Source organism: Leptodactylus fuscus, chromosome 11 (assembly GCF_031893055.1).
Source record: "Leptodactylus fuscus isolate aLepFus1 chromosome 11, aLepFus1.hap2, whole genome shotgun sequence".
Taxonomy (NCBI): Eukaryota; Metazoa; Chordata; class Amphibia; order Anura; family Leptodactylidae; genus Leptodactylus; species Leptodactylus fuscus.
The window spans coordinates 12,083,137-12,097,981 of NC_134275.1; the positions used below are offsets into that span (position 1 = coordinate 12,083,137).

At 46.4% G+C, this 14,845-nt stretch overlaps 1 protein-coding gene across 2 annotated transcripts; it reads right to left on the bottom strand.

Annotated features, from left to right (window-relative positions):
- Window positions 1-185: 185 nt before the first annotated feature.
- Window positions 186-12,638, bottom strand: EGFL7 (EGF like domain multiple 7). Of its 2 annotated transcripts, none has more exons than XM_075259080.1 (9): window positions 7,302-7,453; window positions 5,675-5,820; window positions 4,645-4,767; window positions 4,418-4,518; window positions 3,773-3,868; window positions 3,111-3,293; window positions 2,398-2,462; window positions 1,521-1,680; window positions 186-738 (listed from the first exon to the last, which is right to left on the bottom strand). In XM_075259080.1, exons 1-9 carry the CDS (start codon window positions 7,407-7,409, stop codon window positions 716-718), a joined length of 1,005 nt encoding a protein of 334 aa, XP_075115181.1. In that variant the 5' UTR covers window positions 7,410-7,453; the 3' UTR covers window positions 186-715. The 2 variants fall into 2 exon arrangements, with proteins under 2 accessions (XP_075115181.1, XP_075115182.1); XM_075259081.1 differs by lacking the exon at window positions 7,302-7,453 and adding an exon at window positions 12,470-12,638 and having other exon boundaries at window positions 189-738.
- Window positions 12,639-14,845: the final 2,207 nt, after the last annotated feature.

The window sequence follows — 14,845 nt, forward strand, 5'->3', positions numbered from 1 at the left end:
CCCCTCAGCCTGGCGCTAGGTTCTGTCAGTTTAAAGGGCTACTCCCCATTTCCCAGTAGCCTCTTATTCTCGGCAGCTGTAGCGCTGTCACTGCCTGATCTCCTCTTAGTGACAGCTCTTCTCTCATAGCTCCGCCCATTATTGGGCGTTACAGTGATGACATCACAACACCACATGGTGCAGATCGGATTTTATTTTGCAGTAAAACAAACAATTTGGACATAAACTTTTATTTCTACAAAACTGAATCCAGTACCGTGGAAAATGGTGAATAGAAAGCAGCCACAAACCGTCAGGTGTTACGGAGGTCTCCCCTCCCCCGTACACATCTCTGCGGGGTCTTCTACTTTTGTCACAATGAGGTAAATCCATGTAATGATACGTGGGCAGTTTCAGAGGGCGCTATACACAGCAGTGTCCAGCAGGAGCAGTATCTGCAGAGCCGCTTCTTCCTCTGTCTGTCCTTATGGCGGCAGCTTATTGGTGTGTTACAGGCGGTATAACATGTCCTCACATGCGACCAGCGCACAGGCTGTTATATGTGTGTGTGTGTGTGACCCCCGCTTTGTGCGCAGTATACGGGCGGTGACACATCTATAGTGACGTACACAGGCCATTATAGATGTGTGACCCCGCCTTGTGCGCAGTATACGGGCGGTGACACATCTATAGGGATGCACTCAGGCCGCGCCGCTCCATCATAATCTTGTTGCTGTTACAATTCATTCTTGCAGGAGCCTAAAAACAAAAGAAATGTGAATAAGGGGAAGGGTCAGTAGGTGGGGTCCTCTAGGTGGCGCTGTATAATAAGTCTGTATACAGTGAGCTCCCCCTAGTGGTGACAGTCAGTCTTGCAGGCCTGTAGTAGGTACATTTCTGTTGTGGCAGCGGCCTCTGTGTCTTGTGTATAACGGGTAATTACGCGCTGGAGTCTAATGATGTTACAGCTGCGGTGTAATTACCAGCGAGGACGCGCTCCGCCGCGCTCCCAGGAGGGGACCGCTATTGTACATGTCATGCCTTCCCGGAGTTTATCGTTTCTGCCCCGTGGAGATCGCTGTTGGGAAAATATTCAATAATTGTCACGTCTAATGGGATATTTAACTTGTGCTTTGTGCGGCCCGCGCATCCCCTCCGACGGCAGAGTCAGACGCTTCATTAGCCGTGACGAGATTTGGATTAAGATCAAGGACAGATTGTGATTTCTGATTATTGGACGCCATCCTAATAAGCGCAGCGCCCTCGCCGTAATGTGCAGGCAGGAGTCGGATAGGAAGTTGAAATAAACACGTAGATGGGACGCGGCGAGAAACTGGAGAACGGTCGATTGTGAAAACTAAGCAAAGGGGCGTCACTGCCGCGGATGGCGCTGTGTATTGTCGCCATCGCCACACCAGGACAGGTGGACATGTTATAAGACGCTAAATGGACGAGACTTTAATATGTGAGGAGGGCGCCCCCCTCTGGACCCCACAGTCACCACTTCCTCTAAGCGGCCATCTTGTATAGGTTACACTTACACGTCTCCAGACGCTCTTCCAGGAATGAGATCTGCTCGCTGAGAGAGTCTATCCTGTCAAGTTGTTGAAAGGAGTGTGTCAGGAAGGTGACGGAGCCCAGGATGTCCTCAGGGGCCGCCGTGGACAGGCCATGAAATGGAGCCAGAACCGACTGCAGCTTCTGTGTGGAGACAACACAAGAGATCCAGTTGCAGAAAGAAAAATTTGAATTAAAAACAATTAAAACGTAATCTAGAAAATGTCAGGAAAGGATTGTAATAGCCGGTGCGGTCTATACGTGTACAGTGGGGGTATATAATCTATAGGGCCGACCCTGCCTACAATCTGTACGTGCGCAGTGGGGGGTATATAATCTATAGGGCCGACCCTGCCTACAATCTGTACGTGCACAGTGGGGGGTATATAATCTATAGGGCCGACCCTGCCTACAATCTGTACGTGCACAGTGGGGGGTATATAATCTATAGGGCCGACCCTGCCTACAATCTGTACGTGCACAGTGGGGGGTATATAATCTATAGGGCCGACCCTGCCTACAATCTGTACGTGCACAGTGGGGGGTATATAATCTATAGGGCCGACCCTGCCTACAATCTGTACGTGCACAGTGGGGTATATAAGCTATAGGGCCAACCCTGCCTACAATCTATACAATCGCCATCTTAACCATGTGCTCCCCACATTATAGCGGTGTTGCCCACTCCCCTCAATTCTACAGGACCCTTTAATAACTGTGATCACATGACTGAAGGAAGGCGCTTATGCAGTAACCAGGCCGCAGCTTGATGACATCATCACGAGGCTCGGCAGAGTGTTGTCACATGGTGACCGGCCATATACTGAGTGAGGGTGTCTGACCCGCAGGGGGCGCTCTCACCTGCTCCAGGACCTCGATCTTGCTCCTCAGTTCCTGAACTTCTTGCCTCATGGTTTCAGTTTCTCCTATTAGTGAATAGAAATCATTTGGTAAGAACCTGCTCCAAGAGACCACATACGGCCACCATGAAAGTCACCCAGCTTTCCCAGGCTCCTGCAGCGCATATCTCATTTGTTCTCATTCTGCTGCCATGCAGGATGCTAAAAAAGTTGGGTGTCTGAATGTGCTTGGTTGCCGTTCAATTTACTTCCTATAAAGGTAAAGTTCTACTAGTCCAGGCCTATCGCCGTCTGGTAAAGCTGGGTGACCACTGTCTTAGCCGCCATTCCCCAGACTCCTGCATCACACATCAGCCTAATACAAGACTCCCATGAGAATGTGTCATTCTGGGAGACAATGGCTGACACCCAGCTTTCCTCGGAGGAGATATAAGAGACAGCTGACTCCAGAACTTGTATTTACTGGGATTCTGCGGCTGCTGCTTGACTGTTCAAATTGAAACAACCTGACGTCCATCCTGTATGTAAACGCTCCATGTTTCGATGGTTGCGCCGGCAGCCGCGCATTATTACTCACGGTACGAGTTTGATGTGTCACAGCGCGTACCAAAAGTAATAATGTGCCGCCACCAACCGCGGGGTCTGCTCTGGGGCCGCAGGCGGAGAATCTGTGAATGTAAAGCAGTCATGTCCACAAGATGGCGCTACACTGACCTGTCCTATTTATGGATGACTCTGGGGGTGGAGGAGGAGCGGTTGTGGCCTCTTCCACTCTGCGACACGACGTTCCATCATCAGAAAGCCTGAATCCTGCATAGCAGCCGCAGCGGAAGCTTCCGGAGGAGTTGATGCAGCTTTGAGTGCACCGATGCCGCCCGCTCTGACACTCGTCCACATCTGAGGAACAGACAAGACAACATGGAGCACAAGAAAATCTGTTGTGTCTGAACGGGGCTGGCACATACAGACTAACAGGACAGTCACACGAAAGCTGTGCTGTGTGAATACACTCTGGGTCAGGCTCGGTTCACATCTGCGGTTGGTATTTAGTCTTGGGACTCTACATGGGACCCCCCGAACAGATTACCAAACGAAAGCACATGGACCCCATAGACTATAATGGGGTCCGTGTGTTTTCCGCACGGTGTCTGCACAGAACATGCCAAAAAATAAGAACTTCAAGAACTACTTTCCACTCTGCATGACTCGTGTGGACACTGCGTGGAAAACACACGGACCCCATTATAGTCTCTGGGGACCATTATAGTCCGTGTGCTTTCACTGATCAACACTTGTCAGTCCATTCGGGGGGTCCTATGTAGAGACCCCATACGAAATACTGAACGCCGATGTGAACCAGGCCTTAGTCATCTCACCTGTCTGGCAGTGATTTCCGCTCCAGCCCTCGCTGCACCGACACCTGTTATAGCCGACACACACCCCTCCATTCTGACATGGAAGATGACAAGAGACTACGGGAGAAAGATGAGGGTTACAACACAGGCAGAGCACCCCCTCCTGGCGGAGAACCCTACAGTCAGGAGGTTATAGAATCAGACAGGACACGACCTCGCTTGTTTGCTCAATAAATGGCCACTAGGTGTCGCTGTTACAGCCGGCGCTTCTCTAACTCTTCAATAACTTTACTAATTGATTCAGCTGCTGCAGAAGCTCTTGGTTTGGCACAAGGCCAAAATGAGGAGAAACATCAGATCAATTTTCATTTTCACACCAAACTCTAAAGCCCTTGCAGCGCAGATGCTATCCCCCCCTCCCAATCCTCCGGCACCTCAGCCTCTATAATCATCCACTTCTGCCGCCTCCACATCAAAGGCTTTTATGGCCGCGGCACTTTGTAGCCATTTCCGAGGGGTTGGATGGAATTGGGCCAGCGGCAAATATCCAAGGCCTGGACTAGACACAGGGCATGCTGGGAGATGAGACCTGATCCTGCTGTATCTATGCAGATTCCAGGGTTTGCCCTGCCCTATGTATAATGACCTGTGATGAGGCTGCGGTACCTTTGTTGCAGTTGTGCGGGTCCGTCCTCCTCCAGCCCGGGCAGCACGTGTACAGGGGCCTCGGCTTAGATACTTGTCTGTAGGAAATCTTGTATGTTGTTCTACCGGTGTAAAACGCACAAGAAATGGGGCAGTGAAAATCCAATGTAGAATAGGCGAGACTTCTAGATTAACCCTTAATGACACGTGGTATCAGCCCCCTCCCCCGGCTCTGCTCAGTTACTGACCTGTAGGTGCTGCAGACTTTGGGGCCCTCACACATGGTGATCAGCGGCTTGTAGACCGGCTGAACGTACGACTGCGTCACCGACACAAAGCTGGAATGGATGCTGGAAGAACAAATCCGCCTCCTGGAGGAGAGAAGAGACGACGGGATTAGGAGAGCGGGGCCGCCACTAGAGGGCGCTATAATAGACACAGATTATACAGTGCTATATAGGGGTCACCTCTGCTGGGAGCCAATGGCTGTACAATGGGATTAAGTTTTATGGTCATGTCTGATGATTTCCGTTACCTACAAGTAATGAGTGATCACCGGACCCCTGGGGAGACCCCCAGACCCTCCAGGTACCTTACTGACACTTCTCTCATTATATTCATGTAAGGTGAAGCGAGCGGTGATTTCCTGATATCAGGAGACAATAACGTGACGTAACGCAGAGCGGCGCTAATACTGGCTGACCGCCAACACGAGCGCAGAGATTCTCCGCCAGGACTTGAGCGTGACCCCGCTGTACGAGCCCCGTATGGTTCCCCTTAACTTCATGTCCAATCGCACTTTTATAAAAGCCCCTTTTACAGCCCCCGTCACTCGCTCCAGGCTGGATTACATTCTGGGCGAGGAACAATCCCCCCCATTGGAATGTGAACCCCCTCAGTCTGTCTGTGGTATCTGTGAATCTGATATCAGCCATGGGGGGGTCGCACAGATTTATGGGGGATATAAAACCATTGTAATGACCAGCGCCAGCCATTAACCCCTTCCCCTCCCCGCAGGGTATCTGAGGTGACAGGTCTATATGTATCACATGTAATAGGAACCACATGTCTCCCCCCAGACCGAGGGAAGAATTCCGGAACACAGGCCACATCCACATGGGGTGGAGCTAGGTAGGACAGGTTGTCCATTATCGGGGTCCTGACATTATGGGGGCTCCATCCTCATTTCTTACTGACTGGTTGTCACTTCCCTTCCCCCACACATCAGTCGCTCAGGGTAGGAGACCCCCACAATGTAATGCAGAGAGAGGGGCTTACCCTGAGCGGTACAGGAGGTCTGCAGCCGTGGCGTCCAGGATTAGGAGGCAGCCCGTGATCCAACCGACGACTCGTGTCCTGCCGGGAATCATAGCGGAGAGGCTGAGAGTTGTAGTGCTCGGCTGCTCCGGCTCTGGAGGAAATCCCTGAAACACAAAGCACACGAGCGGTCAGACTGGAACATTTACCTCCGAGACCGCGCACCAAACGCAGCACACGTGTGTTATACTGTGAGGAGGGGGCGCAGCCCAAACACTACAGTGTCACTGCCCCTCCATAACTACAAGATCACTGCAGACTGTATCACACAGGGCAGGCTTAGATACAGCGGCACAGGGACAGTATCACACAGGGCAGGCTTAGATACAGGGACAGTATCACACAGGACATTGTGCTGAAGAGTCGTCACAGTGAGTCGGGGCACACAGAGGTGACAACACCCAAGAATAGGGCAGAACACTATATATTTATATATTAATTAGATTAGACTATACTATATACTGCTAGCAGAGGATGAGACCCAGGCCCGGACTGGCTGCAGTGCGTGTGAGCAGGCAGCAGGTGGCAGCAGGCCCTCGGGCAGGCAGAGTCCTCTCATTATGGATACAATGTATCAGCCCACAATCTAATTGTATCAATATACACAGATTTACAAATATGACTCTTAAAGGGCCCCAAACAGCTGCTCTGCATTACACTGCAATATGGCTGGAGATAATTAACCTTCTCATTCCCATGGCTATTAGGTCAAGTAAAACAGCAATCTCAGGGTTAAATCAATCACTCCCATCCTCCTTGATCCGGACAATGTGGAGCTTCACCGTTTTCACTTTTTAATCAGAGACTGACTGCTGATTGGGTGAGAGATGGAGAGTCTGATGACATCACCGGGAGCGGCAGAAAGAGGGGAAATAAACCTTAACATGTGGGGTAAGGAAGAGCGGCCTCACTATTAATACAGGACCCCTGGGGTGATATATGGGGGGCGGGGGGTATATATACTAATACAGGACCCCTGGGGTGATATATGGGGGGCGGGGGGTATATATACTAATACAGGACCCCTGGGGTGATATATGGGGGGGTGGGGGTGGCAGGAGGGTATATATACTAATACAGGACCCCTGGGGTTATATATGGGGGGCGCAGGAGGGTATATATACTAATACAGGACCCCTGGGGTTATATATGGGGGGGGCAGGAGGGTATATATACTAATACAGGACCCCATGGGTTATATATGGGGGTATATATAATAATACAGGACCCCTGGGGTGATATATGGGGGGGGGGGGGCGGGGGGTATATACTATCAGAGCGGAGCAGAATTAATCTCTTGGGACATTACAGCAGCCAAAACAAACTCTGTAAAAGTCACAGCACATCACGGCGTTGTTGTATGAAATGTTCGGCCGACACAGGGTTAATGATCCGCTGACCCCTGAGGTATGGAGCAATTTAAACCTGGAGAACCACATGTCCCAGCATTACACATGTCAGCCCGGTGGACCTAATCCTGGACTACTCACCCCATCGTGTCCATGTGACTGTCCTGACTACGACTACAAGTGCACTGCTGGGGTGAGGGGCAGATACAGGGAGCTTACAGGGGGCAGCGGGTACTCACTGTGCAGGAGGGGGTGCAGCTCTGGAGCCAGGGGCTTAGATACAGGTGGTGCGGCCTCCCTGCAGATGGTTTGCCGGCCGCATTTAATCCATGGACTGAACTATACATTGATCTGTAGTGGGAAAGTGACAGGGAGTTCTTGGGGCCCCCTCCCCCACGTGCCAGTGGGAATGCCCCCCTCCTCCTCCCTTTTTCCCATTGGATGGGGGCCCAGCTCTTACATGACATCAGACAGATGTGATCACCTGCGCTCCCTCCTCCTCCCCTCCTGCTGCACTTCCAGGGATACTGAGCAGCCGGGTCCCATTCTGGAGGCAGCGCAGGAGATGGGGGGGCTCCGTAGGACAGGAGTAGGGGGGCTCCGCAGGACAGGAGATGGGGGGCTCCGCAGGACAGGAAATGGGGGGCTCCGCATGACAGGAGATGGGGGGCTCCGCAGGAAAGGGTACGGGGGGACTCCGCTGGCCCACCAGGGTCACTGCCACTACTACAGTCAGCAGCTGCAGGATATATTCCTATGTATCTGTCTGAAGGGAGAGAAGTCTGAGTGATGTTCTGCAGAGAGGTCAGCGGGGTAATACTCTGCAGAGGTTTCATGTCTGCAGGGATCTCTCTCCTTTATTACTATTTGTACATCACTGCAGAACATGTCGGTGTCATTAAAATAAAGATTATAGAATTTGACCTCCAGGTAAAGGTCGAGCGCCCCGGACAGGACTCGCCGAGCATCATGGGAAGGATTCTCTAACAGAACTGAATCTCCAGCTGCTGGAGAACTGCAAGTCTCAGCAGTCACAAGTGGTGAGGCCTTAGCCGCGGCCCTATATCTGCTGGCTGCCATGCCAGATACAAACCACAATGTCCAACTCTAATATTGAAAGGGGAGAAATCTGCCCTGATATAAGGAGGGGCGGCCATGATTTAACCCCTTCCAGGGTCCCTCAGCAGGAGACAGATGTGTAATCTCCGCCATAAAGCGTGACCCTGCCTGTAATGTCCTTCACACATCTGTGGCTCCTCTCAGCCTCGCTCACCTAATACTTTCCCAGGAATCGTCTGCTCCTCGCGCCAGGTCATGTGACTGAGAAAACCGTCTACAATGTGCCTGGGAAAATATCGCTTTATAGCAAATCCTATTTATATTGGAGTATTTATAGAGAAAGTCGCGTTGGCCGGACGGGAGGGGAAGACGGGGCGCACAGACCACCATACAGGGACAGCACTGCTACATACAAGTCACCTCAATGCCAGTCTGCATCTGCACAGTCACAAAAGAGGGATATCAGCAATACAGCGCCTCCCTGGTCCAGGGCTTGTGTCAGGTACAGCAGCTCAGCCCCATTCACTTGACTACCTGGCAGGTCCCATAGACAGGGGCGGCCTCATTTCTGGAGGGATTTTGGCCCCTGTTGGAGTCCGTCTGTCATCTCCCCATGTTTGGTGCTGCCTGTGCACATAATGTATAAGCGCCCCCATGCGCTGTACTGTTTACTTAACCCCATATAACCCCATCTACCCCCACACAAGCATCCGACACTGCAGAGCCGAGTGCGCGCCTCTATATGGATTCAATTAGGGAAGGCCGAGTATAATCCCACATCAGAGGGGGATCCCGGGAATTACACCTAATAAATAGGGATCAGCAGCACAGAAACTGAAGGAGAGGAGCCGCTCCCCTCCCCCTCTGACTACTGTCCATCTGCACTATAACAGCAGGGTGTCAGCGCTCACAGACATCGACTATCTGGTATTACTCCATGTTGTTGAGGTTTCGGTTCTATATGACAGTCACCTACAGCAGCCAATCAGATGGCGCTCAGGACGCGACTGACACAGGTTGCAGAGATCTGGGGTCCTCTTTGCTAATGTTGTATATCTGGACACTCCTATATATTAAATAACTGTATATCACATCATATTCTAATAGCTATATATAATCATATATTATGGGGAGAAAAAGGAAAAAATGTGATGAGTTTATATAATGTCATACTGTACAGTATAATATAAGCGTAATATACTACATAGTACATGTGTAGTGCTCGATTATAATACGGCTGTGATACACTACAGTACATGCGGTATATTACATGTGTAATACACTACTCATATACTACAGTGTATGTGATACATTATATTACATGTATAATACACTACTCATATACTACAGTGTATGTGATACATTATATTACATGTATAATACACTACTCATATACTACAGTATGTGTGATACATTATATTACAGGTATAATACACTACTCATATACTACAGTGTATGTGATACATTATATTACAGGTGTAATACACTATTCATATACTACAGTATGTGCCATACATTATATTACAGGTATAATACACTACTCATATACTACAGTATGTGCCATACATTACATGTATAATACACTACTCATATACTACAGTATGTGTTATACATTATATTACAGGTGTAATACACTACTCATATAGTACAGTGTGTGATACATTATATTACAGGTATAATACACTACTCATATACTACAGTATGTGTGATACATTATATTATAGGTGTAATATACTACTCATATACTACAGTATGTGCCATACATTATATTACAGGTGTAATACACTACTCAAACTACGGTATGTGATACATTATATTACAGGTATAATACACTAATCATATACTACAGTATGTCATACATTATATTACAGGTATAATACACTACTCATAAACTACAGCATGTGCCATACATTATATTACAGGTGTAATACACTACTCATATACTACAGTATGTGCCATACATTATATTACAGGTATAATACACTACTCATATACTACAGTATGTGTGATACATTATATTATAGGTGTAATATACTACTCATATACTACAGTATGTGCCATACATTATATTACAGGTGTAATACACTACTCAAACTACGGTATGTGATACATTATATTACAGGTATAATACACTACTCATAAACTACAGCATGTGCCATACATTATATTATAGGTGTAATACACTACTCATATACTACAGTGTGTGATACATTATATTACAGGTATAATACACTAATCATATACTACAGTATGTGTGATACATTATATTACAGGTGTAATACACTACTCATATAGTACAGTGTGTGATACATTATATTACAGGTATAATACACTACTCATATACTACAGTATGTGTGATACATTATATTATAGGTGTAATATACTACTCATATACTACAGTATGTGCCATACATTATATTACAGGTGTAATACACTACTCAAACTACGGTATGTGATACATTATATTACAGGTATAATACACTAATCATATACTACAGTATGTGTGATTCATTATATTACAGGTATAATACACTACTCATATACTACAGCAAGTATAAAACACTACTCATATACTACAGTATATGTGATACATTATATTACATGTATAATACACTACTCATATACTACAGCATGTGATACATTATATTACAGGTATAATACACTACTCCTATACTACAGTATGTGATACATTATATTACATGTATAATACACTACTAATATGCTATAGTATGTGTGATACATTATATTACAGGTGTAATACACTACTCATATACTACAGTATGTGCAATACATTATATTATATGTATGATATACTACTCATATACTACAGTATATATGATACATTATATTACAGGTATAATACACTACTCATATACTACAGTATGTGATACATTATATTACAGGTATAATACACTACTCATATACTACAGTATGTGCCATACATTATATTATAGGTGTAATACACTACTCAAACTACGGTATGTGATACATTATATTACATGTATAATACACTACTCATATACTACAGTATGTGATACATTATATTACTGGAATAATACACTACTCATATACTACAGTATGTGATACACTATATTATATGTATAATACACTACTCAAACTACAGTATGTGATACATTATATTACAGGTATAATACACTACTCATATACTACGGTATGTGATACATTATATTACAGGTATAATAGAATACTCATATACTACAGTATGTGTGATACATTATATTATAGGTGTAATATACTACTCATATGCTACAGTATGTGCCATACATTATATTACAGGTATAATACACTACTCCTATACTATAGTATATGCCATACATTATATTACAGGTATAATACACTACTCCTATACTACAGTATGTGATACATTATATTACATGTATAATACACTACTAATATGCTATAGTATGTGTGATACATTATATTACAGGTATAATATACTACTCATATACTACAGTATGTGCAATACATTATATTATATGTATGATATACTACTCATATACTACAGTATGTGATGCATTATATTACGGGTATAATACACTACTCATATACTACAGTATGTGTGATACATTATATTACAGGTATAATACACTACTCATATACTACAGTATGTGATACATTATATTACAGGTATAATACACTACTCATATACTACAGTATGTGTGATACATTATATTACAGGTGTAATACACTACTCATATACTACAGTATGTGATGCATTATATTACATGTATAATACACTACTCATATACTACAGTATGTGTGATACATTATATTACATGTATAATACACTACTCATATACTACAGTATGTGTGATACATTATATTACAGGTATAATACACTAATCCATGTAGGCTATACACATGACACATTATAACAAACATGTGATACATTGTACAAATGTCACATTTTCTTTGAAAAAACAAATAAAGTGAACCAACCTGCAGAGTAGAATGTTATTGTAAAATAAATGCCGCCACATTGTATAATAGAGTCCACCACATTGTATAATAAATGCTGCCACATTGTATGATAAATGCCGCCACATTGTATAATAGAGCCCACTACATTGTATAATAGAGTCCACCACATTGTATAATAAATGACGCCACATTGTATAATAAATGACGCCACATTGTATATTAAATGCCGCCACATTGTATAATAGAGCCCACCACATTGTATGATAAATGCCGCCACATTGTATAATAGAGCCCACCACAATGTATAATAAATGCCGCCACCTTGGTCCCTGCAGAGACTTTTAATGAAATCTTTCCCCTGCACTAAAGGCTCCTCAGGCGCTTTCCTCAATAAGGCTGACATTACCTGCTAGGAGAGGAGGGCGATGAGCGGGCCCGGGAGGTGGCCGCTGCGCCCTCCATGACACTGGAGACTCCTTGGCCACAGTCTGAGGCTCCTTGGACTTGGTCATCTTGGAAGGAGAAGATGCTTGTGTGCAGAGCCTTGAGGAGTCCTCTGGTCCCACCCTGAGCGGTGTTACTTTAAATGTGTCTTTGGGATCTTTTTATGCCCCTCTTCCTGTATAAATCAGGACTGGGCCGGACACTGGGCAGAGGAAATCCTGTGTGTGTTTGGGGCTGATAAAGCTTTTCTGCTAGAACAAACACTTGAGTGGCCGCGAGGTCCTGATGAGATTGTCCTCGGCCCCGGCCCTTGGATCCTGTTTGTTTACAGTATGGGATTTCAAGGAAGTGTCGGCCATAGTGGCCCGAAGCACCGCACCGGCCTGTCACACACACCTCAGGGGCCCCAGGACTGCTAGAATGGGCTGCATATCAAATCTAATCAAACAGGCTTTATTGGCACGTCCGAATAGATATCTGGCATTGCCAAAGCTAGTAAAGTGTAGGGGGAGTTGGAGTCGGGGGTGGGGGGAGAGTTGTGGGTATATTCTCTATACGTCACTCAGATGGACTACAGAGCCCAGGCCCTGCTCCACTACTACCCCCATTACCTGCCCTCAGGGGTCTCACATACATATGGACCACTCAAAGGAAACTCTACCAAGGGGTACAAATTACACAATCATACATATGGCAGGGCAATACACACAGGGCTGTCCTCTATATACATGGTGGGAAATATTTAGGATCTATAGGGGGTGCAGTGATAGCCATCACCCCCGGCCCTCTGCTCCTGTATGATACATGGCACATGGTAGGTGGGCAACCCTTGGTAGGAGAACAATGGTACAGTCCAGTAATGGCGGCTGACAGGCTGTAAGTACTGCACCCTACAGACTGTCAGCCAGAGGTCAGGGGCCCGGGGCCCTAGCGCAGCCCATGCATCATCCTATACTGACGACCTACTGATCTATTACACTGCACAGACACCCGGGGCCCCCAGAGACACAGGGCCTGGCCCCACCACTGCTGTGGCCTCCTCATGGTGGTCCAGTATACAGGGATATCCCATCACAGACACTTGCGGGGTATCCTCAGGCCCTGCAGCCATCATCACCTGGTGGTCCCACCCTTATAACTGGTCCTTTAAGACGCTCTCTAATCTCCAAGCTTTTCCAGATTCCTGAAGGGCACATCTGAATGAAGGCAGTATGGGGGCAAACTGTATTGATTTGCTATTCATATAACATTCTGTCACCCAGCTTTCCCAGACTGTTGGCCTTGTAATCCCCTCCTGTGACCCTCGTATTACACACATTCCACACCTTCTTATTAGTTCCAGCTCGCTCATTCCTGACCATCCCGGCGGTATATCGGACGGCGGCGGCGGCTAATGATTGCCGGACAGTCACTGGATAACTAAGCGCTTTCCCCAGGTTAACATTCCTGGCAATAATTCTCTGGAATTCCTGGAATTTTCTCCAATCAGAGATGAATTTAATCAGGCAGAACCGGGACAGGAGGGGGGTCACATCAGCACATCTGAGTATGGAAAAGCTGGGTGACATGGATACTCCTGATGAGCCTTTACCAGAAGGTGGGCAGAGGTGGCATTCTGGGATTTGGTGAAGCTGAGTGACCACCTCTTCTGGGCTTGATGGGCAGCCATATTGACTCTCACTCAGCTTTTCCAAAACCAGATATAGGAAACAATTTAGGGTTTTAAAGGGATAAACACTAGATCAGAAACTGAGGCTATGACCTAGGACGATGGGGGTTATAGTGCAGCCCGGAGAAGGTAACGGGCGCGGAGCGACCTGCAGGAGGACGGAGCCGTCACTAGAAGGACACAGTGAGACAATACTTGTAAGAAACCAGGATTTCCAGGATTCACTTCCGGTTGTGACTTATAAACTCCGACCCCAACAGAAGCAGCAACTTATCTCAGGTTTACTGTCTGTCCTCAATCACCCCTTTAAATTAAAGGGATCCAACAGCCCAGTTATATAACATAGACATGATAGAAGTGGGAACAAATCTGAGGTCTGGATTTAGGAGTTCAGTGGGCGGATAGGACACTACATACAATCTGCTGCTCTATAACCTGTAGATAGGACACTATATACAATCTGCTCCTCTATAACCTGTAGATAGGACACTATATACAATCTGCTGCTCTATAACCTGTAGATAGGACACTATATACAATCTGCTCCTCTATAACCTGTAGATAGGACACTATATACAATCTGCTGCTCTATAACCTGTAGATAGGACACTATATACAATCTGCTCCTCTATAACCTGTAGATAGGATTAGATACACAGCTCAGCAATC

Coding starts and splice junctions, on each gene's coding strand:
- EGFL7 (XM_075259080.1), bottom strand. CDS start 7,409: ATGTATAGTTCAGTCCATGGATTAAATGCGGCCGGCAAACCATCTGCA. Junction 2,463..3,110: donor GTCATCCATAAATAGGACAG/GTCAGTGTAGCG, acceptor ATTCACTAATAG/GAGAAACTGAAACCATGAGG. Junction 739..1,520: donor GGAAGAGCGTCTGGAGACGT/GTAAGTGTAACC, acceptor TTTTGTTTTTAG/GCTCCTGCAAGAATGAATTG.